At 45.6% G+C, this 26,987-nt stretch overlaps 1 protein-coding gene across 1 annotated transcript; it reads left to right on the top strand.

Moving 5' to 3' along the window:
* Positions 1-26,207, top strand: abat (4-aminobutyrate aminotransferase). The gene is made up of 17 exons (XM_071501495.1): positions 1-153; positions 727-800; positions 8,657-8,804; positions 13,498-13,595; positions 13,706-13,735; positions 15,351-15,468; positions 18,648-18,697; positions 19,165-19,245; positions 19,344-19,436; positions 19,915-19,977; positions 20,102-20,165; positions 20,365-20,513; positions 21,096-21,233; positions 21,813-21,980; positions 22,943-23,089; positions 23,242-23,353; positions 23,867-26,207. The coding sequence occupies exons 3-17, from the start codon at positions 8,735-8,737 to the stop codon at positions 23,986-23,988; spliced, it is 1,503 nt and encodes a 500-aa protein (XP_071357596.1). The 5' UTR covers positions 1-153; positions 727-800; positions 8,657-8,734; the 3' UTR covers positions 23,989-26,207.
* Positions 26,208-26,987: the final 780 nt, after the last annotated feature.

Consider the following 26,987-nt stretch of genomic DNA (forward strand, 5'->3'; position numbering starts at 1 on the left):
GGTTTCTCTAAAAAAGAGGAGGAGAAGCCCCTCCTCCTGTGGAGAGCGGGCCTGGCTGCCGGAGACCGGAGACCGGAGACACTCTGCGGCCGTCCGACCGTCAGCCTGAGCGCGGAGCTCCGTGCAGACTGTGCTGCTGCCTCTGGATCCTCGGTAAGTTTCTGCTCAGCCTCCAGCAGCGGCTCTCGGCTCGTCGACGACTCGGGCCCGGATCAGACCGCTGTCTGTCGGAGAGCGTCTGAGCCGCGGACCCGTCGGGATGCGCAGCAGCGTCCATGTCTGACGCCGCGTCAGTCTGGAGCAGCATCACCTCAGAAAGAGCAGAGAGGCTGTGAGTGGGTTCTAGCGGTTCTGATCCAGAACCTGCGGTGGGAACCAGTCAGATCCAGTCGGAACCAGATTTTTCAGAAGAAACTCAGACCCGCGAAAAACACCTGAACAAACAAAATCCGTGTAAACAAGTTCCACAGCCTCAGTCCCGCTCCGTAAAACCTGGATGAGTCAGTCTGAGCTGAGACCTGGTCTTCATTCTTATTGATCCAAGAGGATCAGAGGAGCCCTGTGGTCCTGTGATCCTCTTGGATCCAGACCGAGTCCAGCACAGAAACCCTCAATCAGAGAAGTTGATCCGGTGCAGCTGTACCTCAGTGTTTTAATGAAGAACTGCTGTGTATCAGGAGGTGACATATTGTTTTATAAAGCAGCTCCTTGTTGGTGTTGTTGTAGGTCCCCTGCTCTGCTAAGGTCTCTGGAGGTCTCTGGAGGTCTCGGCACCCTCGTTGGAGAGCAGAAACCAGCAGGTAAGAGATGTAATAATCAGTGAGTTAGTGGAGAGGAGTTCAGGACTCAGTCTGCCAGGTGACTGATTGCAGCTCTGTAGTATTGGTCACATGTAAACAGGAATGACAGAGATGTTTGTCCACCACAGTAGAGACAGGTTCATGTCTCCACAGTCAGTGTCATAAAATGTGAGGGTCACATGACAACAAATAGGAACCTGATGACAAATGACTGTTGTTGGAGCCAGTGATGAAATGAGAGCGAATATTGGCTGATTTTATCATTATTGGTTATTTCACCTCTCACTGTCACTGTACACCTCAAACATCTTCAGGGGTCAGGGGTCAGGGTCCTGGGACCATAACGCTGTGACAGTTCTCAGGTGACTCAGCTCATCTGTGCTGTTAAAAACTGTTTCCTATGCCATCAAAAACAAAGCATCACTATGGAAACATGGTGACGATGTGGAACGTAGCACTGACTCTGCTGGAGGATTTGGATTTTGTGTTTCCATGACAACAGATGTTTTATTTCCTGTTTTCTGTCACATAAAAACAATAACATTTAACACAAATAAGAGAAACACAGTAAAGACCAACAACAAGTCTTTACAGGTAATGGTGACAACACACCACACCCTGTGATTCAGTCACCCACACTCCCCAGCTCAGTGCACAATAGCTTAAAACTACACAGCGGTAGAAACACTGAAGCACAGATCTACTGTGTCTACTGTTTGATGACACTGTGTTCGACTGTGCTCAGGTTTACCTCCACTGTTCTTCACATGCTTTCATGTTTACTCTGAGCTGTTTTTGAAGGTGGATCAGCTGAACTCTTCCACAGCTTCACTGCACCTGAAGAAAACTGGTTCACCAGAGACCAGCCTGACCCTGACCCTGGTCCTGGCGCTGGTCCTGGGGTCAGGACAGAATCCCTCTGTTTGCTGCTCCTGTGTTGACTAAATGTCTTTCTCTCTAGGAACCAGCCTTTTCCTTTCCTGTTCAACGTGTACTGTAAATAGAACAGGTTATAGTAGGGATGCAAAGAATGCTGGGATACATACTGAGGAGGTAACACAGTAAGTTACTTCACATGCTCACCTGGCAGATTAGTTATTTAGCCAACACAGGAGAAGGCAACAGAGGGATTCTGTCCTGACCCCAGGACCAGGACCATGTTCTGAGGATCTGATTGGCTGACTGTTTTCTGAGTGATCCAATAAAAAATGTAGCAGATTTCAGGTAAACACTTAGAGAAACCAAATCCTGCAAGGTTGGATGGTGGGTCCAGGTGGGCGGGGCTTGGAGCGTAGCTGAGGGTGGTGACTGCTTTGTTGTGACATCACAAAGTTCCAGAAGTCCTGACGGCTGGTTTTAAGGCTCAATTTGTGAATACAGGCTGTGTGCATTTCTCTGTGGACTGAGGCTTTGATACTTTCACAGTATTAATATAGAACCTAGACCTGCTTTATAATCAAAACAGTGTGGTGCTTTCACTGTCTGCTACAGGAGATGTAATCTGATGCTGTGTGATGTGGATTTCTTGGCTGTGGCTAAGACACGTTTCCTGGTCCATGTCTGGTCTGTGGCAGCAAACGCTCAGAACAGGTAGACTTCAGAAATCAGGAGCTTCACTGAGTTGATGTGGACGGTGGAGTCCAGCAGCTCCACTCAGTGACACCACACTGCAGCTGTGGTTACACAACAGTGTTTTTATCAATGTGAGCTCAGGTCACCAGGGGACAGTAGATCTGACTGTCCCAGACCAGCTTCAAGCACAAACCAGGCTAACCTCTCTCCACACCCACATACACAAAGACCAATCAGAGTGAGGAAAACCCACAGGAGCACACAACTGTTTACAGCAGGACCAAGTTATGTGACCCAGGGTCTGACAGGTTTGGACCAGAGGGTCAAGGTGGTGATGAGGAGCAAGACAACAAGAAAACTCTGAAACAAACCAGAATCCAGTACGAAGATCTGAGAACAGCTGTCACGTGTTCGAGCTTCAGTCGGTCATTAACTCTTGAACGAGAGGAGGACGACATCAGAGTCCCTCTGACCAAGGTGTTTTCAGACCCTTATAATGGTTCACGTTTCAGATGTGGATCTGGATCCAGGATAACGTCCATGTTTCTGGACTGAATTCTCCAGTGGGTCTGGGTCAGGGTCAGGGGTCCAGGTCTACTGGACTCGTTACTGGTTGGTTGGACCGGACTCTGACTGACTCTCCACACTGAGGTCAAGGCTCAGGGGAGGAGTCTGGATCTCTGCTGGGCTGCCTGTTTACATCTGACCTGATGCTCACCTGTCTGTCCTGACTGCAGCCTCACACACACACACACACACACACACACACACACACACACACGTTCCCATAGCAGTCATGTTGGTTGTGTCATGTCTGAACCTCCATGGTTAATGACAGATTGACCACCTCCAACACACAGCAGAAAGCCGTGCTCTCATACCTGTGTGGTGGGACCTGTTTACTCTCAGGTGCGCTGCAGCCTGCAGGTTTCAAACTGCACCGTGTGATGTTCTAAAATAGTTTCTCCTCCTCCTCCTCCTCCTCAGAGGAAGCAGAAACCTGCTCTCTGTGATCATCTCTGATGAATCATAAATACTGAATATTTGAATTCCAGTGATTCGCCTGTGACCTCCTCTGCACCTGAATATGCCAGCTGTCACTCACTCATGCTCTTCATCATCATCCTCATCAGCAGAGCTCAGTTCTGCTTTGCTCATAAAGCAGCTGTACACATTAACAAAGAAATAGATGTAGTGCAGGTGTTTCACCTGTGTCTGAACCAGCTCCAGATCTGACCTGACTGCAGCTGGTTCCTCAGCAGCAGCTTCATGATGAGTCGCCTGAGACTGTGCTCCTGTAAGAGGCCGGCCCACAGGATCCTCTTACAACCCACAGTGCTGGTTGATTGTGAGGCGACTTCTAGTGGTCACAGTGATCATGACGGTACTAAAGGAGGAAGTCAGGTGACCGCTGTTTGTTTCCTTTGTGACACTGATTTCTTGTGTGACCTTCCACAACCTTAACCTTAGGTCTCAGCCAGTGTAAACCACCACCATCCTCTGCTGGTTGGCTGAACTGGCTGTAGTAGGCTGTGTATGGTGGTTACCATACACAGCCAACAGTACAGTCATCAGGATAATGGACTGACACCACGTCTCTCTGGAGCAGTTTGTCTTTATGAGCCACACCAAACAACCATCTCTTTTTGTGCCTATGCTGTTGCCATGGAGACCGGTTGGAGATGTCAAGCTTGGTTCTGACTCACTGGTGAGAATCAGTGACATCATATGAACGACCCACACCTCGTTAATGACTAGAAGTCAAGAGAACATGTGGTCTTAGAAACCAGTAACTATATGTGACTATACCCTGGTGTATGTCCTGGTCCTGGGACTGGTCCTGGGTCTGGTCCTGGTCCTGGTCCTGGTCCTGGTCCTGGTCCTGGGTCTGGGTCTGGGTCTGGGTCTGTAACAGGTCGGAGTCATCTGGTAAAAGAGAAGAAGGAGCAGTGCTCTTTCCTGCGAGTCACCTTTCACCAACAGGCATCACTCTGTCTCTGTCTCTGTCTCTGACTCTGGCTCTGGCTCTGTCTCTGTCTCTGTCTCTGACTCTGGCTCTGGCTCTGGCTCTGACTCTGACTCTGTCTCTGTCTCTGACTCTGACTCTGACTCTATCTCTGGCTCTGGCTCTGACTCTGTCTCTGACAGAACCTAACGTGAGTTAAATTAACCATAGTAATCAGCCACAGTTAGAGTGGTGATTAAAATTTAAGCAGTGACACTGAACATCCGCCATTTTTACTGTGATTTAGCGTGAAACTGGAAACTCGAGTTAGTCGATGAATCGTTTGAGCCTTACTCAGCTGCAGCAGGTGTGTCTCTGCCTGATGTCCCAGCTGTTGTCAGAGTTTGACCCAGGTGAAGCTGATCTGGGGTGTTTATGTATTAAAAGCTCCTGGTGTTCAGTGTTCACTGTAGACACCTCAGATCAGTGTAGACAGAGCTTCTAAATCATATAATGAAGACAATAACAAAACACTGATCAGGGGATTTGTCACTTTCTAAAATATAAATTAGTCTGATACCAGAGGACCTTGGACCTTAGTAAAATGTGTATTTATTTTATTTTCATGTGGAGTCAGTGAGGAGCTGCTGCACCTGTTCCATCATAAAGATCCACAGTGTGTTTTTATGCCTCTGCACCGACAGCCACAAACGTACTGTTTTCAGGTTGTTCACCTGGACCAAAGGACAAACTGATTAGATTTTGATGGTCAAGGGTCAAGGCCAGTGTGACCTCATAAAACACTTTAACCATTACTCAAGACTTCACAGAACAGTATGACAAAAGCTTTACAGTAGTTAATATTTAATCTGACTCTGGATAAACTGAGTGGAGGAGGGAGACGGTTACGACCGGCTGACTCTGGTTTGATTTTCTAATCAAACCAGTTAAAACAGGCAATGTATCTTTAACTTACTCAGTCGAACCACAGTTTTACAGGTCATCACACTTTGGTGCGGAAGACTCAGAATAAACATTTAAAATGACTCAGCACAGTGAAACACACCTGATATAATGCAGCTCCTCCTGTTGTCACCATCAGCTAATCTCAATACATCAGAGTTTCATCAGAGGTTTTCCTCTAAATGTTGATAAAGTTTTAATATTGAAGTTTTCTTCCTCTGATGATAAACGTCTGTTGGTTGTGACAGAGCTGCACTCTGTAGAACTGACACACATACTGACACGCACACTGACACATACACTGAACAAGTGGAGCCGGCAGGTCATTCCAGATGTTGTTAAATGTTTATGTCCAGCTGTGTTGACATGCTGCCGGTTGGACAGGTGTGTCCAGGTGAGTTGTGCTCTGTTCAGGATTAACTGTGGTGGTTGCAGTGACGAGAACCTCTCTGGATCTATGAAAGACTGAAAACCAGCGCTGTTCTCTCTGAATTTAAATGATTGCCCCCCATACACACACACACACACACACACACACACACACACACACACACACACACACACACACACGTGCGCGCACGCACACGTACGTGATGACCTGCTTTTCAACCTGTCTTACCCAGACTCGCCCAGATGTAAATAAGACACAGGCCTGATGATGTAAATCACATTTTGATGTCAGTGGTGCATTGATGATCAGTCAGTAAACTCCAGCTTCATGGACTGTGGTGATCTGTGATGAGGACCACTGAAACCTCCATCAGACCTCGGAGCTGTCGCCCTCCTTTGTGTTCAGATTCCAGCTTATCCCAGTTCAGACCCGCTGCGTCCTCCATCACTTCATTATGCACCCCCTCACATACCCCCCCACCCCCGAGGGCATAGGAAGATGTAGTCTTGTGTAACTCTCGTACTCTAAACCAGTTTCATCCAGTTCATGAGGTGTTGCCAAGAAACCGTGTGTGTGTGTGTGTGTGTGTGTGTGTGTGTGTGTGTGTGTGTGTGTGTGTGTGTGTGTGTGTGTGTGTGTATGTGAATGTGAATGTGAATGGCCAGGGTTCCCTTTGCTGTGTGAAAGCAGATAACTGGAATTTTCCTGTTCTTGCTGCCAGTGTTACATAAGAGGATGAGAGAGGGGGGAGAGAAAGAGAGGAGTGGCCAAGCTCTAGTTTCTCTGCTCAGATTCCTCTTTCATTTCTCCTTTTGTCATCGGATAATATTAATAACAACAACGTGTTCATTTTAAAACACACCACCAGTGGTTAATGGGATAGAGTGGTTAAATAGTGTGAGCTGCTGATGCCTCCTGTTCATTGTGAAGCTGATGGAGTCAGGTCTCCTCAGGCGTCTGTCAGCAGCTGCAGGTACAGGTCAGTTTGTCTGGAGGCTGATGGATCAGCAGTGAACTGACATTTTACTGACACACTTGCATTTAACCTTAATGACAATCATGATGTCAGAGGCTCCTGAACCTAAACGTCTGTGTCCATAACATAAACCAAGTGTTTTTATCGGTCTAAACTTAACCAAGCCTTCACTGTATAAAACACTCAACTGATTAACCTTGGTTAAAGTGGGCCGGAACAATCCAGAACCGTGTTCCAGCACCAGAACAAGGAGTGCTGTTAGCAGCTTGCTATTTGACAGTTAATGTGGTCTGGTTACCAATTAGCTGTTTGAGAGTTAACGCAGTCTGGTTAGCAGCTAGGTGTTCGAAGGTTAGAGTGGTCTTGTTAGTGGCTAGCTGTTTGACAAAATGGTCTGGTTAGCAGCTAGCTGTTTGACGGTTACAGCGGTCTGGTTAGCAACTAGCTGATTGACAGTTAAGGCAGTCTGGTTAGCAGTCTGTTTATAAGGTCAGATCACCAGCACTAGTTTCATACATAATGTGGGCCAGTGCACTGTCAAAAAGTCCATAGAGTTTAACTCCCCCTCACATGGACTGCCTCATGTCAACATCTTCTCCACAGTGTAATGCACCAGTGTCAGAGGGTGAGATGGAACATATAACAGCAGACTAACTGCTGGTCAGCAGCACCGTGAGACGTTGATACTTGGTTGATTGTAGGTTTTGACATTTGTGAACACAACTCAATATCAGGACAACAGCAATTTGATGGGACTCAATAGGACTCTGACCACAGCTGTTGCTGGTGTTTTGTTGGATTCAAGTTGTGTTGTTAAGAAAACAAATTCCAATGTCTTTCAAATGTCCACACCATCTAAACACAGAAAATATCAACATTACTGTCGTGAGCAAACGCCTGCTAAACGTCTGCTCAGCGTCACAGTGTTAAACAGCCAACGCTGGGTTTTGAAGTGACCCTTATTTTGATTTCAATATGTAACATGAACGTCTCATTGATCCGGTGCTGCTGGGATAAGGAAACTTGGTGCCAGGTAGATGAAATCACTCAGTTTCAATTTAGGTGAATCTGACATTAAAACCTTATTTCACTCTTTTCTAATTAACTAATTTTTGTCCAAACACCTGAGTCCTGCAGCGTGTGTGCTACTTTTGTTTCATACATGTTTCTTTCTGCCTACATCTGAGGTGTTCTGGGGTCATCTGTAAATTGTAGCATCTACCAATAGTCTGCCTGTGAGGAAAAAACCTGGTTAACACTCCTGCTCTAAGCTCAGCATCTGCATGCACATTGGTCACATGACACACCTCCCACCACCACAGGTAACTCTCAGCCTGTTAGGAAACACCCTGTAAAGGGTCATATTGATATTTTAAATGTGTGTGTTCACTGGCTGATGTGGCTGGTGGTAGCGACAGGTGTGTCGACATTCAGGAGTCACCTGTGTTGTAGAGGTGAGGCTGTATACAACATCTGAAGTCAGGACATCTGGAGAGCTGTGTGCAGTAGGGTTGGGCGACTAGACGAATATATTGGCTCTCAGCGATTGGCTGAGTCCATCACTGGTTGGTTTTTTGGGTGATTTTTGTCATTTTATTTAGCTAATTTAAGGCTGTGCCTCCTTCAGAATTCAATTCAAGTAGTGTCAGAGCTGCTCCACCTGTCTCTACAGCTTATTACTTATCAAAGATCTCAAGGTGATTTATTTTGTTTTGCACCGCATGTTTGCAAAGACGGCAGATTTGTTGAGGTCCCTAGTTTGCCAAACAAAATAATCGCAAACAGGTCATTTTGTGTTTTTTTTTGCAACTAGCTCTTCCATGATGTGCAGTTGCAAAGGCTAATGCAAAGATAACTGCTAGCTGCTCAGTAAACCCCTGGAGCTGCTGCTTGTTACACTGCAAGTGTGTGTGTGCATGTGCGTGCGTTTTGGTGCTTGTGCGTACATGTAGGATTTAGAGTAATGAGTAACTTCCTCTCTCTCTCTCTTTCTCCTCCTCCTCCTGTAGGTGACCAGGTGAAGTTGAACCCTGAAGGCAGGTGCTGCCTCTGTCTCACTCTACTTCCTGTCTGTTGACAGTGTTGCCATGGCGTCCTCCTTGATCAGCCGTCAGCTTGCTCTCTCCCTGCAGAAGAACCTGTGGCTCAGTGCTCCAGGTGAGTTTACATCAGGTCCTCTTGTATGATCCAGTCAGTGTGTGACATGTGACTTTGTAGGTTAACCTAGACATGCGTTGTTCTTTACATTGTTGTTGTTGTCAACTTTACATGTGAGTGTGTAGTTGGAAGCCACTGTGAAGACCTGGGACTCAGTCACAGCAGAGTCTGAGAGCAGGTCATCAGTGAACTGTCCAATCACTGTGCCTCACTGTAACACAGCAGCTCGCCCTGCTACACCTGCTCCACCATGTGAGGGGTGTGTGTGTCTGTGTGTGTGTGTTACTACTGATTTCAAACTTAATTTCCAAGTCAGCATGTTTGTCGACTCTGATCAGTTTCTCTTCAGCTCCACATGAGACTAGTGAAAACACAGCTGTTACATAAGCAGTGTAAATGTTTCACTGACCTGCGGCAGGATGTGGTTATCAGTACCTGTGTTCATGCTCCTCACTGACTGATGTCTCAAGGGCCTCTCTCCTGTCAATCATCAATGGACCAGTCTGTTATTACTTCATTTACAGGACACTGTTGATCAGGATCCAGACTGTCAGAGTGTCTGGATGCACATAACGGCACCACCTCACCTGTAGCCCACCAGCAGGTGGAGGTCAGATAGTCTGAGATCAGACAGGTGGTTTGTCATTGATGCAGCTGTGATGGTGTCAGGTCATCCACACAGAGAACCTTCACCTGTCACCCGCTCCTGATTTATCTGCTTACGAAATGAGAGAGTCTGATACAGAGCATCTAGCTCTTGCCCGTCTTTTCTTTTGTAGACAGCCCAATTTTTCCCAGCCCTGATCCATAGTCCATGCTTTAGTTCTTAGATAGTGAGTTAGTCTTTCCATTGAGTATATTTCCTCACCAATGTCCAGCCTCTGTCCTGGGCTTGGAGGGTCACACTTCAACCAGTTCCTTGTAATGGTCAAAATCTTAAAGAGATATACTGTTGTCAGGTATCAGACCCAGGTACATAGTCTGTGGGTTCCTTGGTGTCTCGTAACCTAAAATCTCCTCGATCATCTGGATCTATTGTCTACTTTTAATTTGGGATGTAATAAAGAAGCAGATTAAATTCTTTCGTCCAAATTCTCTCCATCTTTTAGAGCTGGTGGAAATTTGTTGTGTTCTACACATAGAATCCCAATCACTCTCTGATCATTTAATGTTCAGTTCTAGCTCCCATTTCAGTCTCACATATAATGAATTATTTCTATTTCGTTTTTGTAAACCTCTGTACAGTTCAGAAACAGGTTTTGCAGGTGTTTGTTTATATGCATTTACCAACTCTTCAATCACCTCATTTTTTTCTGCTGAGATTCCCTTTTTGACTTCTGTCTCAAAAAAATGTCTTAGCTGTAAATATCTGAACAGGTCTCCATTTTCCAAATCAAACTCTTGTTTGAGTTTTTCAAAAGTTTTAAAAGCCTTTCCCTCTGAGAGAGTACACATTACTGTTATCCCTTTTCCCCTCCACCTTGTAAATGAGTTATCCATCTCTCCGGGTCTGAACCTGGATGTCTGAGAGGGCCAAATCAATCAATTCTATCTCCTTCCAATTTATATTATTTATATTTATTTTTTATATTTTTAACTATCTCATACATAATTTCAAATGTATTTTCAAAGATATAGTTTCCCCCCTTTTGGGCTTTGTATTCTTTCCTGCCTAGGTTGGCCTGAGGGTGAGATTGGTCAGGATTTAGTTCCATGTGCTTCCATCTAGCTTGGTAGTCAGATGAACACCATTAGACAATGTATCAATTTTACTCTTGGTCTTGCTCCTGCCCATATAAACCTGAATAACTGTTTATCTCATGAATCTCAACTGAGATTCTGGAAGTCTGACTGGTAAAGATAAGAAGAGGTCAGCCTTGGCAGTAGGTTCATTTTCACTGCCTCTGTCTTTGAACTAAAGTCTAATACAAGTGTTGACCATTTTTTGATATCTCCCTTTATCTTAACATTTATTGTTTTATAATTGGTTTCATATATTTTATTCAGATAATGAGTGATTAATCCTCCCAAATAATAACTCAATGAAATATGATCATTGAACTGAAGTCATGACTTGTATCACAATATCTGCCAAAATAATTGCAATATGATTTTTAACATATTGTTCAGCCCTAGTTCTGTTTGTTCTGGTTGACTCTGAATTCATTCCTCTGCTCGGTGTCCTGAGTCCTGAGCTCATCAGTAGAACCTATCTGCTAATTTTCTCTGCACCGCTTGTTTTCTGTCTTTCAGTGCGAGCACAATGCATGATGGTATATATTGCTTGGTTAATGACCACTGGTTGTACACTACTTTTCCTGATGCATTGTGGGATAATAATTCATTCAATAATTTCATTATACATTCAGACACAGCCACTGTTTTTCATCAAGACCTTAATACATTTCTAATAATGCAAATAAAAAGTGTTACATCTCCTTTTTCCAGTCACTGTCCGTGACCTTTGTTACCCTCTGCCTCCACCAACCAGCAGCAGTGTCCTGATGTCACTTGAGTCAAGTCATGAACTGAAGAAGAAGCTCTGGGCACAGTCTGTTATCAGCCTGTCTGTGGTTGAGTCAGTGGTTTCACCACTCCAGGTCAGAGCGTCTCCACACAGTGAAGCACAATAACACACAGTCTGTTCACTCAGCTACAGTGAAGAGGAAACATCACTGTGAGAGACTGCAGAGGTTACAGCTGTGTAAGGTCACACCACAACATGACTCCACTCATGGCCGCAGTGTGTGAGACTGTTACATGGACCCAGGTTCAGTCTCTGTGCACTGCTGCACTGACTGCCGGCGCTGGGCAGAGCTGAGGTTAGGCTGATGCTGTCGTCAAGGAGACGAGCGACAGACATTGGTGGACTCTGCTGTAGGTACCTGCAGTCAAGATTTGATGATGATGATGATCATTCTGTGTGATCAGCTGTGAGCTACAGACCTGGAGTTAGAGCCAGGGGATTTCCCTTTTTTGAGGTGATCACTGTGTGAAATACACGACTTCCTGCAGGTCGTCTTCACTCTCATCAGACTCCACCTCCGTCAGAAACAAGTCACGGTTCTTTAGCGGTGTTTCTATCGACACCGTAGCCTCAACGTTGTGGAGGTGCATCAGCTACGACCTCTGAGTCTGTGCACGGAGCCACTATAGGTCTCCACAGCTCCAACACAGAGACACAGCTCCAGCTGTACCATGTCAGTACAGTGTACTGGTCCCCAGCAGCTGCTACATCTTCAGGAAGAGCTACAGACTAAAGAAGCAGACAAGGTCATATCTAATCTTTAGTCAAGAGAAATGTATGTGTTTGAAACCTTCAGCTCAGACTCAGTGAGGAAGATCAGAACAGAAATGATGGAGATCCAGGATCCATCTGAGCCGGTCTGGTCTTCGTACCTGTGAGGTTTCATCTTTAATGAAGTCACTGACAGTCTCAGGTGGAGGTCTCATGTGGGAGCAGCAGCTGGTCTCAGAGTGTGTCTGTTCTCGTGTCAGGAGCTGACATGTGGGTTCTGTTAAAGAACAGTGTGTGTTTGAACCCTTCACTTCCCACTTCCAGGACTCTGTGTCAGACTGTAGACATGTCCTGCACCTCAGGATGCTGCTGTTGACTGGTCTGTGTGTAAGGCTTCAGTCAGAGGAGACAGACTCCATCACAAGTACAATACAATGATATAATAATGCAACCATCTCCTCCAAACCCTGTCTAGTTTTCTCTGTGGGTGGGGGTATCAGTGGTCCTTTCAGAGATGGGGTGTGTCTGTTGAAGTGTCAGGTCCATGTCACTGAGACACTGAGGTGTTGTATGTGAATGTTGTTCAGACTTGAGGCAGCAGAGACACAGAGGTGAGTTAACGCTGTCAGGACGTGAAGGAGGTTCCTGCTGTGATAATGAGCAACACCTCACTTCCTGTTACTGGTGTCAGCTCAGTCTGTGTCAGGTGTGCTGGTGATTCATCAGAGCAGTGGACATGAAACTACAGGGAGACTGTAGGTGAGACTGTGTGGTTGTAGATCTGATTTGATCTGATCTAGTCTGGAGTCTATGGGGACTGACTCCCTGACTCCAGTGGTCATTAGAGGAACTGCAGGTTTAGCTCTTCAGTTCTTCATATTTCTGACAACATCAGAAAAATGACAGGAGCTCGTCAGTCAGCGTTCACTGTGTCCACCATCATGATGGACCTGTGATCAGACACCTGGATTAGGTGTCATCAGGTCACCTGGTTTCAGCTCCAGGTAGATGATAAAACCTGGAGAAAAGGTTGATCCAGAATCCTGAAACCAGAACCTGGTGTTCACATGTGCAGACAGTGATGTTAGAAGTGTGTGAGTGTGTGTGTGTGTGTGTGTGTGTGTGTGTACTTGTACTTGTACTTGCTACATAGTAAGGACCAAAAAAAATATTTTACTAACAGAGTGAGGACATTTTGTCCGGTCCTCACTTTTTGAGACACCTTCAAATCACATGTTGAGGGTTAAGACTTGGTTTTAGAGTTATGGTTAGAATTAGGTTTAGGTTAAGGTCAGGGTCAGGGTTAGGCACTCAGTTGTCATGGTTAAGGTTAGGGTAAGGGGCTAGGGAATGCATTATGTCAATGAGTGTCCTCACAAAGATAGAAGTACAAGTATGTGTGTGTGTGTGTGTGTGTGTGTGTATGAGTATGACGAATTACCTTGTCTCCTCCAGGATGCAGATACGTCAGTAAAGCAGCACCACAGACCCAGGTGGACTTTGACTACGATGGACCCTCCATGAAAACCTCAGTTCCAGGGCCACGATCACAAGTAACACACACACACACACACACACACACACACACACACACAGATGATTAAAAACACAACCATGTTTTTACTGATCATCACTAACTAAATTTTTTTATTTCAATCTGTAGGAGCTGACAAAACAACTGGGAGAAATCCAGGTGAGCTGGTGTGTGTGTGTGTGTGTGTGTGTGTGTGTGTGTGTGTGTGTGTGTGTGTGTCGCGCCTTCTCTGCTTGATGTGAGTTTGGTTGGAAGGTTGTAGTCATGGCAACATAAGAGCATGGTGGTGGAGAAGGGCTGAATGTCAGTATGTCCACTCAGGTGTCACGTTTCCATCACTGCTGATAAACACTGAGCCTCCTGCAGTGATTTGACCTGGGACTAAAGGAGAGACCTGTTCACACTGAGACAGACCCAGGTGCTGGTGGAGGAGACAGTGGAGCTCAGACCAGATCATTCACAGGAATCATGAAGAGTTTACTTACTGTAGCTGGACTATAACGAAGCGTGTGTGTGTGTGTGTGTGTGTGTGTGTGTGTGTGTGTGTGTGTGTGTGTGTGTGTGTGTGTGTGTCCAGTTGGGATCTCCAATTATATCAACTCAGTGAACTAGTTAAATGCACCCTGCAGCGATGATGCTGTTCCACATACAGTGCTGCTGGAATCTGCAGAGGACTGAGTGTGTGTATGTGTGTACTGACATGCAAATGTTTGCTAAATCATGTCTCCCTCATGTTTTTGCACATGCAAAACAAAAATCTGCATGTGTTCCTGTGACATCAACAAGCTAAGCTCCAGGTCCATAAGCAACAATGTTTGTGTGTCATAAACAATCATTTGATTAGTGATTGATCTGACTTGGCTCATATACAGTATCATCATCATCATCAGTGATACAGAGAAATTAAGCTTCACTGAACTGATCACATCAGAGCTCATGTTCTCTGAAGGTGTCTCAGTTTGGAGTCCGGGCTGTAACCCTAATCTGGAGTGCAGTGTAGGAAGAATCATTTATTCCTACATTTATGTCTTTATGACAGACAGGTTTCATAATAAAAGAGACTCTGTGTTCCTGTTTTACAAAGAGTTTAACCTGAGCCATTCATCAATCAACTAATCTTTATTTGTATAGCACTTTTCAGATTAGTACAGTTCAAAGTGCTTCACACATGACTGATAAACTAAAAACAAAAGGACAATCAAGTAAGAAAGCTGACAATGAGATACGATAAAATAGATTTATTGTATCTCATTGTTACATTGCTATAATAATGTTAGCAAACAAAAACAGACATAAGAAAATTAATAGTTCATAATAATAGAATAGATAAACTAGAATTAAATACTATTTATCACAATGACAGCCGTCACATCACATCCACACAGGGTCAGTAATATACAGCTGTTAAGTATCAGATCAGTGCTTGGTATCAGTTGATACACAAGGTCAGGAATCAGGAAGAAAACATCAGAACATGTGTAGTTTTAGTCCTCGATGATTGTAACGGCTGCTGTCAGATTGATCCTGGTCAGTCTGATTGATCCTGGTCAGTCTGATCCTGGTCAGTCTGTGGTCAGAAGCTGCAGGTACAGCAGAGACAAAGACTTGAGGTCTGTTTCTACAGGTGTTGACTGGATCTGTGGAGTTGTTGAAGTTCAGATGTGTCTGACTCAGTAACTGTGTGTGTGTGTGTGTGTGTGTGTGTGTGTGTGTGTGTGTGTGTGTGTGTGTGATGACTGTTTGATGTTTGATGTTAACTCTTGTCTCTTCCCAGAACGTTGGAGCCGTCAACTTCTTCTGTAACTATGAGGAGAGCAGGGGGAACTACCTGGTGGATGTGGACGGGAACCGCATGCTGGATATCTACACCCAGATCTCCTCCATCCCCATTGGTCAGTACCTAACACCCACCCACACTGTAGGATGTGTAGTGAGGCTTCAACCCTCTGTCAGGGTGTGTGTCATTTTATACTCAGTGTTGATCGTGTTTTGATATTGATGGACTGGTTGGTTGTTCCTGTCAGCGAATCTCCACCTTGCAGACAGGTTCATCTAAGTTTGACTCTGTCAGGTCTGTTTGGGTCTGAGAAGATCGATGCTGCTCTGTTTGAACAGTCAGTGCGAAGCTGCTCAGCTCAGCTCAGCTCAGAAACTAGAAACAGTCCAGGCTCCTGGTACCAGCCCCAGACCCTCTTCTCTGTCTGAGGACAGAAGCTTCATCCAGCAGCAGGTCACATCAGCTGTTTCCTGCAGGATCATCTATTAGTGAAGAAGCCCCACTCTGTACAGTCATAAGTGGAGAGAGACTGTCTGAGGGTCTTGTTGTAGCCAATGAGCTTCTGTCCTGTTCCCGCCAGCCCCTGCAGGGCCACACGGTCAGTGAAGCAGCTCGTCAGGACTCTTTGTATAGAGCCTTGTATGTGATGAGAAGTGGGGGAGGGGCTGAGACGCTGCTGGGAGGAGGTCTAGCTGAGGGAGCAGCTCTGGTTACATGTCATATGAAGCATCTGTGCTGTAGAGCCACTGACCAGTCTGATCACCTTTTCCTCTTCAGCATTCAGCCCCCCTCCTCTTTGAGTGCAGCCCACAGACATGATGATGTGATGAGTTCAGCAGAGACAGGGGTCATTACAGTGAGGAGCCTGGGGGCTGGTGCTGGACAGAAGTCATGTTTTTATGTTAGATCTTCTTATTTCACAGTTTGATGAATGCAGATGGTCAGAAGAAAACCCAGCATGCACTGCTTCACACTGAGGTGAAACATGACTGAGAGACACCACATGATGAACCAGTTAGCCTGTGAATATTCTCATTTGTCCAGGTCATAGTATCTCAAAGGAGTTTTAAATCGAAAGCAACTGGACTTGGTTATTTGTCTAGGAAGACGTTTCCCCTCTCATCCAAGAGGCTTCATCAGTTCTTTCTCGCACCTGACCAGGCTGGGACTGGTCCAACTGTGTCCAACCAGTTAAAATCTCCTCTCCTCTGTTTCTCCCTCCTGTTTGTACAAACCAAATAAAGTTGAAAATAAAGTTGTGCGACAGCTGGAGACACTTGATGGAGCTCGACAACAGGCAGGGCGAGTGTCATGTGACAGACAGAGGCAGCTGTAGGCTGGTTAGCCTCGCTAACTCTGCAGCTAATGTTACTGTCAGACGGTAATAAGAGCCAGTGGAGCAGCTAGCCTGTAGCAGCCAAAGCTAACCCTCTGTGGTGGAGCTGCAGAGTGATTTTACGTCTGTTTGATAGTTAGCATGCTGCTGCCCCTCTGTGGACTGTTCCCTCAGAGTAAATCACACGTCAGGATGTTTCACAGAGACACCGTAACACTGTCCAGCACAATAAAACAATTCACTGTTTGTAAATGCTGTGATTCTGTCTCTGAAGCACAGATCCAGATGCTCTGTGGAGCAGAGACACACCATGTGTGGTGAACAAATATTTAATCAGTCAGTGGTCTGTGCCCCAGGCCTGGGGGCCCTTTTGACAGAAGGGTTTGTTCATTAATTCAGTAGTTAAAGGGCCTGTCTGTTCAGTGCCAACACTTCTCAGAGAGGGGGGTTCATGTCAGACCTCAGTCAGTGCTCACTTCCTGGATCTGGCGTGACATCATGACCAGGACCAGGACGTTGTTTCCATCAAGAAGCTCCCCACCAGTGTAACAGGATGATTTTAGAAAACATGTTGGTGTTCAGGTAGTGAGAAGTATAACACAACAGCATCAGTGTCTGTCCCACCATGACGACCTTTAACACAGGCATTGATCTGGCTCTGTGAACCCCCCCCCCACCCCACCCCCCTCCCTCCTCACTCCCCTAACCATTTTCTATATACCTTTTATACAGAACAGCAAGAAGGAGTAGAGGCCCAACATTCCTGCTCTGAATAGGCTGTGTGTGTGTGTGTGTGTGTGTGTGTGTGTGTGTGTGTCACTGTGGTGGAGGTCTCCAGGGTTTGTGGACTACAGATTTGCCCTGCAGCATTCAAATGACATGGAAAACAGAAGGAGCATGAGGCCCTCACTTCCTGTTCTCTCTTCCTCTGGTGTGTGTGTGTGTGTGTGTGTGTGTTTGTTTGTGTGTGTGATGATGTGAACTAGATGCTGATGTCAGGGCATTGAAAGATTGCACATCAGGTTCATGTGAAGCGATGTGTTTCAGCTGTAACGTGTGTGTGTTACATGAGCAGAGGTGGACACGCTGTCCTTCTTTATGGTGGATCATTCACCTGAGAAAAACTGAACTAAAACTGAGAATGTGTGGAAGCCTCAGAGCAGCGGGAGCTTCACAGCTCCTCTCTGCCCTCTGCTGGCTGCAGGAGGAGCTGCTCTTTATGTAACTCCGCTGCACCAGCTTAGGTAAGATTCAAGATTCAAAGCTTTATTGTCACTGTGCTCAGAAGACAAGTGTGTTTTCACTAAGGGTCCACAGACCAACCCCTACCCCACAGTGGAGTCGGCCCACTTAGCTCTCCACAGCAGTAATTAGGTGGCGTTCTCATTAAGACCAGTGTTTACCCAGAAACCCACAGTGAGGATCCTGACGGTTTGAGTTATTTAAGACTGAGCAGTCTCCAGAGCAGAGAGAACACAGACTCTCTGAAGTTAGCTGGACCTGATCCTGCTCCAGGTACTGGAGCTGATTTCTGGTCTATTTTAACAGACTCCCTGCTGACTCTGTTCTCTGCTCCATAATCCTCCGGAGACCAGGATCCACCACCTGCCATTGATCTTCTGTTTCAACGTGTTCACTTACCCTAATGAAAATCACTCATTTGTGCTGCAGAAATATCATCATCATCATCATCATCATCATCATCATCATCATCATCATCGTCATAACATGTGAAGCTTTGCTCTAAAACACTGACTGGTCTCTTCTGTCTTTATTTGGTTTATTTCTTCTGGACTCTCCCAGTGAACTTAAAGACCCTGATATCTGAATCTGATGTTGTTCAGGTCACATTAATGAAGAAACTGTTTGGATCTTACAGGATGTTTATCAGGACGTAGTGTTGATGAAGAGTCACAGTGTAAACAATGTTCCCTCTTCTTTATCTTCATCTTCCTCAGGCTACAACCATCCTGCTCTCCTCAAGCTGATGTCCAACCCCAACAATCTGGTAGGTCAGCACCTCGCATGTCATCAGCTACAGTGACAGTGTGTGTGGTTCTCTATGGTTCTGTCTGTTTCTGTCTGTTTCTGTCTGGTTCTGCATGGCTCTGTCTGGTTCTGCGTGCTTCCGTCTGGTTTTGCGTGGTCCTGTGTGGTTCTGCGTGGTCCTGTGTGGTTCTGTGTGGTTCTGTGTGGTTCTGTGTGGTACTTACAATGGTCCAATCATCCATGAGCAGTTCCTCATCATGTAAAAGCTCTGTGACCTTTCATTGCTTCTGTAGTTGTTCATATTAAACCAGTGGTGAATAAATATTAACTGGGTTTAAATGGAGTTTTCCTCTTATCAGTGTAATTAATATAAATCAGTTACTGGAACCTTTCTTCTCTCGTTGTCAATAGAACGTCAGTAAAACATGAAGGATGTGTGTGTTCATTCATTCATTCATTTGTGTTTATTTTGTGTGTCTCTCTCAGAGCACATTTGTGAACAGACCTGCTCTGGGAATCCTGCCTCCTGAGAACTTTCCAGACAAGCTCACTGAAAGTCTTCTCTCAGTCAGTAACACACACACACACACACACACACAGAGTTGAGATGATGGTGTTTTGTTATTGATCTGATTGATGGAAACCCCCCCCCCCCCTTTCCCCAGGTGGCCCCCAGTGGGATGACTCGTGTTCAGACCATGGCCTGTGGCTCCTGCTCCAATGAGAATGCCTACAAAGCCATGTTTATCTGGTACAGGGTGAGTGACTGGTTAAAATGCTAACATGCTAACAGCTAACGGCTGTGACATGAAACACAGTGAAAAATTTTATTTCTGTATTTCTGCATTAATTTCATTTATTTATTTCTACATGGATGTAATTATTAATGTAGTAACGAGCTAAAGGTAAACCTCCTGTGGACCACTTAAGGCAGTACTAATCGATCCAGACAATCAATCTCATCACTGTAACCAATCCGGCTTTAGGCTGAGGTAGGACCGCCCACCTAATTAACATACAGACACAGACATAAATGAATACATGTAGAAATACAGAAATAGCATTCTTCACCACTAAAGAGTATTTATTTTTCATTTATTTCTGTATTTATTTATATCTTATGTCATTTTTTTCATATTCATGATGAACATTAAAACTTAAATTAATCTCATCATGTAAATGTGAATGGAGCCTCCTCTCTGTGAGTCCTGACTTTGTGTTTATCCTTTGGTATAGAACAAGGAGCGAGGACACAAGACACCGTCTGAAGAAGACGTCAGCAGCTGCATGATCAACCAGGTGAGGGAGAGAAAGGTCACTACACAGCACAGCATTCTGGGATGTCCTCTTACATGGTACTGAATATGCCCCCCCCCCACCCCCCCCCACCCCCCACCCCCCACCCCCCCCCCTCCCCCTCCAGGCTCCAGGATGTCCAGACCTCAGTATTTTATCTTTCATGGGAGGTTTCCATGGAAGAACTCTGGGTATGTTCAACACAGATCATGTGACTGTTACAGCAGCTGTTTCCATAACAGCCACATCTGCACAGAGTCAGAGTGAAGTTGTTTACTGGCTGATGCTCAGTGTCTGGGGCTGGGTGGAGCATGTGGAGTTCAGTGGGACAGTGGTCTGAGGGACTGTTGTGCAGATTCATGGCTAACACTGTGCTGTTGCTTTGTTCAGGCTGCTTGGCAACAACACACTCAAAAGCGATCCACAAGCTGGATGTGCCCTCTTTTGATTGGCCGATCGCTCCGTTCCCCAGACTACAATATCCACTGGAGGAGTTCACCAGAGAGAATGCACAGGAGGAGGCTCGCTGTCTGGAGGAGGTGGGCTGAGAGAGAGTGTGTGTGTGTGTGTGTGTGTGTGTGTGTGTGTGTGTGTGTGTGTGTGTGTGTGTGTGTGTGTGTGCGCGCGCTGGTTATTGTATGTTCAGTAACACTACCTGATGAGGTTAAACCAGATTGGCGAGGTCACCTGTGTTGACGCCTGAGGTGAACCTGTCACCACTAACAGTGGCTCAGGTGTTTCAGTCATTATCCTGTTAGTTAAAGAAAGATGGAGCAGCAGCCATATTTAGTTTAATTTAACTGATCTGTCACATCATGAAGTTGTATATACTTTCTCACTTAAACCTGATGCTACAGAAACGTTTCTTAAATACCAGACCTTTGACTGTATACATTTTGATATTTATAATTTTGATTATATTTTGATATATATAATCTTTAGTTTTCCTTCTCTTTTCTCTGTCAGTCTTTAAAGTTATCACCTGTACCTGTCCCTCATTAAATCAACCAGACCTCTGTTCTACATGTTGTTGAGTTGTGTTCTTACATCATCACTAATGTTTCCAGAGAAATCTGTGATTTTAATGTGTGTGTGTGTGTGTGTGTGTGTGTGTGTGTCAGGTGGAGGACCTGATCGTGAAGTGGAGGCAGAAGGGGAAGCCTGTAGCAGGGATTGTGATTGAACCGATCCAGGCTGAAGGTGGAGATAACCACGCCTCCCCAAACTTCTTCAGGAGCCTCCGCAACATTGCACGCAAGGTACCAGTTATCACCATGGCAACAGGTCCTTTAAAAAGACTTTGTTAAGGAGCTGTGCTCAGTCTCAGCTGCATCAACATGAAAGGTTTACTGGTTTACTAGCTTCAGTCACTGTGAGGTCAGAGTGAGATCAGACTGAGGTGAGATCACAGTGAGGTGAGGCCAGTGAGAGGTCAGAGGTCAGTGTGAGGTCACAGTGAGGTCACAGTGAGGTGTGCAGTCACCTGTGGAGGACACAGACCAGGGCAGACCTGAAACTGTCCCTGTCCTGAAGTGTAGCTCAGACAGACCTGAGTGGACATCAGGTCTTTGTGAGCTCAGGGTTTCGTCATGGCAGCAGTCCAGTTTCAGGACTACTCTTGAAACTGGTTTGGACCAAGTGTCCACATGGTCCTGACAGGAGGGTGGTAGTGAGTGGTCTGAAATCCTGGTGGTCTGGAGGATGGTGCACATCCTTTTTCAATAAAGTAAATTGTCTTGTGTTGAACTGATTTATGCTCAGAGTGTATTTATTTCTCTCCTCCTTACATCAGCCATCTGTTGGCCATGTCTCAGTCTGTTAACCCTTTATCTCCCCAGCATGGCTGTGCTTTCCACGTGGATGAGGTCCAGACCGGTGGGGGGTCCACCGGGAAGTTTTGGGCCCATGAGCACTGGGGCATGGATGACCCTGCTGACATCGTCTCCTTCAGCAAGAAGCTTCTGACTGGGGGCTACTACCACAAGACTGAACTACAGGCTGATAAGGTGGAGCTCAGACTGAACTCATCAGTGAGGTTTTATGTGTCCGACTGAACGAGACAAACACCTGAAACCTGAAGCCTGCAGTGTTCACAGTATGAATCTGCTGATCAGCTGTTTCTCCAGGGCTGGGGCTGAAGGTTTCAGTGGGTGGAGCTATAGTCACTGAACATGGGGTCAAAGTTCATCATCTGGGTAGCATGAATGTGACCTCCTCATAGACTGTGTCTATGAGGGGGTCAGTAGTGTAGTTCATTAGATCACAAACAAACAACAGTGAAGAGCTGAAAGCTGCAGCTCCTCTAGTGACCACTAGAGTCTGGCTCCAACAGTGAGTCAGTCCCCAGAGACTCCCATGTTCAAATGTCCAACTTTACAGCAGAAAGAAACATGTTTACAGCCTGGTACAGAAACTGTTTTGGTTGTTTTTGAGCTAATTTCCTCCTTCATGACGACTGTAAAGCTGAATTTTATAGAACTCACCTGTTTACATTTTATTACAGACTAAAGTGATGGAGAATTGAGGGCATGGCCTCTTTGAGTGACAGGTGGATGAGGTTATGATTGCCACAAACAATCTACACACAGACCCCACCTCTTTGACCATATTTGGATTAGCTGCCAAGATAGCGATGGTGGAACAGCTTACTCTGATGGCTATGTCCATCTTTATTTACAGTCTGTGGTACAAAGTGATGGTTCTGACCTAATCCTCAGCCCAGAGGTCAGAGGGTCATCAGACAGTTTCCTCTAGAGACAGTGAACACCCAGAAACCAGTTCTTAGTCCAGAGCACTGTCCATCCTGAACTCTGCTGTCCACTAAAATCATTTCTGACTGCTCCTTCAGTCTGATGCCATATTGTGATGAACCTGAGGTTTGACTGTGACCTACATGTAAGAAGATGTCTATAAGGTCATTGTCATTACTGACACGTGTGCTCTCTTTGTGTGCATTGTGTGTTTCCAGGCGTACCGTATCTTCAACACCTGGATGGGGGACCCATCAAAGAACTTGTTCCTATCTGAGGTTCTCAATGTGATTCGCAGAGAGAACCTCCTGGAGGAGGTGACCCGCTCTGGGAGAGCCTTGCTGAACGGTCTCTATGAGCTGCAGGTAGTGTATATCTCTGTATATCTATCCACCATGAGGCCCTCAGTGTTTGTCTCCACTAGCAGACTGACTATAGCTTCTTGGATCATGCTCAGTGTGAATATGAGATGAATGTGTGTGAATGTGACCTCAATGTTTCTGTCTGCCCCCCCCAGGCTCAGTACCCAGGCATCCTGAGCCGTGCTCGAGGACAGGGGACTTTCTGTGCCATCGATATCTGTGATGATGCAACACGGACCAGCATCCTGCTCAAGGCCAGAGACAAAGGTACGAAGAGCGTCACTGTACTCTCAGTGCGGCCCCTCTCATGTTGAGGGGCTGCCACGGTTCACATTAGTGTGGACAATCATGGTCTGGCCCTGCTGCGGGGAGACACTGGGATAACTGAGCCTGGTGGAGCTGAAGGTCTCTGTGGTGACTGTGCTGCTGTCTCTCTGGACTCCTACCGAGTCAGACTGACTGCTCTAATTACCTGTTCATTAAAGGAACAGGTGAGCTGTCAGTGGACTCCAGGTGTACTTACAGATGAGGCCTGTACATTAGTAGGCAGGTTGATAACATGCTGAGTGTTGACCTGAGGGGCAGGAGTTGTTATAAGACAAATTCAGGTCAGTCTCAGTCACTGCTTCAGTGTTGTTAATGTCCAGTCTGCAGACACTGATTTGATTGATGCAGTAGGATGTCAGTGGACTGTTCTCATCAGGTTCTCATCAGGCTCTCATCAGGTTCTGTCAGTCAGACAGTCGATGTCTCTTACCAGTGACAGTGTGTCTCTGACAGGTATCCTCCTGGGAGGCTGTGGGGATCGATCGATCCGTTTCCGTCCAGCACTGGTCTTCAAAGAGTACCACGTCCACCTCTTCCTCAACATTTTCAACGACGTGTTGGCCCAGCACAAGTAGACCCTGACCCTGAAGGGACCTGCCTGACTCTACACGAGTTCATCCAGACAGGAGGGTGGGAAACAGCTCATGCCACGATAAGCACAATCCACACCATAATCACGCTGATATCCCATATGACCTTTGACCCCAGACACAGGAACAGCCCAGTTCCTAACAGTGAAGGCCAGTCTTCATCCTCTCAGCCAGACATCATATTGGTGATGTCCTCTTACCTTTGTTACCATAGAGATGTGCCCACTCAGCACAGTGGCCACAGTGGCCCCTGTCACAGTAGATTTCACACATGTTAATGTTTCTGTAAAACAGCTCTAATAAATGGCTCCACCTCCACAATCAAGTTCATGTAGACTGACAAGACCTGCAGGACTCTGGATCAGGTCCTGGCAGATGGTCCATGATCTCCGTCACCTTCTGTTTCACACCTTTTACTGCCTGTATCGTTGCTCCCTGACAGCATCGTCATTAAAACAGTCTGACGTCATGGAAACAAAGTCTGGACTGGATGATGTCGATCGACCTGAGGTTCTGTTCAGGTCTCGTCCTGTCACAGATCAGCTGACGTAAACCTCTGCTCATCTCATCCACTGTTTGTGGTTCTGGCTCAGACAGATGACGTCCCCCTTCTTAATCTGGCCTACAGATAAATTAATGTAAATAAGATCACAGCTCCTAATGGCCCTCAGTCACTGTACGGGTTCAGCTGAGGGTCAAAAAGGTTGTGAGTTTGTGACGTGAAGTTGACAGATCTCTCCACAGTGTGTAGCTATAGATCAGATTTCAACCTGTGGAATAACTTTGTACATGAGGAGCAGAGGAGACACACTGTCGTCCATCATAAAGACCCACCACACCTTTCAGAACCACCTGCCCTCTGACTGCACTCTGCTGTGTGTTTGGACTGTCACTGTCCAATCAGATTCAGGGATAAAAACAGGGTTAAATTTCATACTTGTAACCTGATCACACAGTGTGACTGAGATTTACACAGTTTAGTATCAGTTCACACCCTCTTTGTGTGACCTCATCACTGATGTCATCACCACATGTACAAACATAGTTGACAGGTTGATCTAAACAACACACTGGGAGCAGCTCAGAGCTTTTTGACCCTCAGCTGAGCCCATACTCACCTCAGAACAAAGTGCTGTGTTCAGTTTCTGTCAGTGCTCATGTGTTTCATCCTCATAGGGAGGAGGCAGACACACACCTGTGTGTCAGCGATGAACACACCACACAGCTGAGAGCCGCCTGCATGTGTATCGCCACCCATTAGAGATGTCCCTGTGCTCGCTCTGTTGTGCTGCTCTTCATAGGAATGAGATGTTGTTGACTCTAAACTGGACCATGAAGATGTCTTAGATGAGTTAGTGCCTGCATGTTCTTCACTCTGTGTTTCTGTTCTCTGCTCCGTCACTAACTTTAACCTGTAACATCACTTCATATCTACATTAACACTGACTGTGACGTCACACTCAACACAGACAGTGCTGTTAATAACTAACTAGTAGCCGGTTAGGTTGGCCTCTGTGGGACGGTCTCATCCACTGGAAACACTCAGAGTGAAGCACACAGCTCTCCTGTCTTCTTCCTCTTATTACTGCCCCTTACACCTGAGGGCAGTGAACTCCTACAGGTACTGGACTGTAGGTGGGGGGTGGGGTGGCAGGCAACAGTGAGGCTGTCCCACACCTGAGAACAACCTGACAGGAGATTTATAGGTGAGTTCTGTGTTTTACCTGAGGTGTTTTCAGGCAGTACTTTTCACTTCCTCCAGAGGAAAGACTTGAAGGATGACAACCACCTCTGGCTGGCTGAGCGTTTCTATGGAGACCATGCTCACACTGCTGTAAACAGGGTGGTCCACAGACACGAGGTCGCAGCTCTGTCCATGTGTCTGCAGTGAAGCAGCTGACTGTAGAACACCTCAGAACTCATCGGTGTTTGTGAATGTTCATGGAGCTTTTAGACCAGTGTTAGAATGTGTACTAGATTTAATGAAGATCTAATAAGGTCAGGAGGGTGTCAGGCCTGAGCAATACGACAGTGATGATGATCATGATCATGATCATGATGATGAAGAATATGGTGGTGTCGGTCAGTATTACATAGAGTCTGTGATGACCCTCTTTAACTCATGATTGATGTGATTATTGTAGATGGCTCTGTTGTTGTCCATGTTCTGTGATCAATAAATTAAGTTTGACTAATGCACCAGAGTTTTTGTTTCTTCAGTCTGAAAGTTTGTGTCTGACCTGGGAACAGAAGTTTGACAAAAATCAATAAATCAAGTTTCACGTATTGGCTGTGTGCAGATCTGTCTAATCTAGTTCTCTATCATAATCAGATCTGGTCCAGTAGATTTTTTTAAAGACATTTCTTTTGGGGCATTTTTGCCTTTATTCAACAGGATACTATACATGTGAAAGGTAACAAGATACAACACAAAAATTACAGCATAAAAAAGTCATCATAAAAATACATAAATACATATATACATCGAAACCAATGCAAATCCATGGAATTGAGCAATAGAACCCTATAAAACGATAAAAACTATACTAAGATATATTAGTCATTGTAGTGATTGTAACTATTTATTATTTTAGGATATCATGTCATTATTTTAGGATGCTGCTATATGGAGTGCTGCTGAACCAGATTTTGTTGTATTGTTTTATCAGCACAATGATAATAAAGTATCTATCTATCAAAAAGTGTAAAAACTATAAAACTATCAACACAATAAAACTATTGAAACTATAAAACTATCAACACCATAAAACTAGAAGAACTATCAAGGGCTTCAGTTTTGTGACTTGCTATGGTCCTGGCCCTGTCCCTCATACCTCTCCCTCTCTTACAAGTCACCACAGGTGGCCCTGTGAGGTGGCCCTGTGAGGTGGATCTCAGACGGTTATGTTGAAGAACATGTCTGAGTTTTAAATGATTTATGTTTTTAGTTTCAGGGTGCACTGTGGTGCAGTAAATCAGATGTT

This window comes from Trachinotus anak, unplaced genomic scaffold (assembly GCF_046630095.1).
Source record: "Trachinotus anak isolate AG129_WGS33_773 ecotype Australia unplaced genomic scaffold, CSIRO_AGI_Tana_v1 ptg000017l, whole genome shotgun sequence".
In the NCBI taxonomy this organism is placed as follows: domain Eukaryota; kingdom Metazoa; phylum Chordata; class Actinopteri; order Carangiformes; family Carangidae; genus Trachinotus; species Trachinotus anak.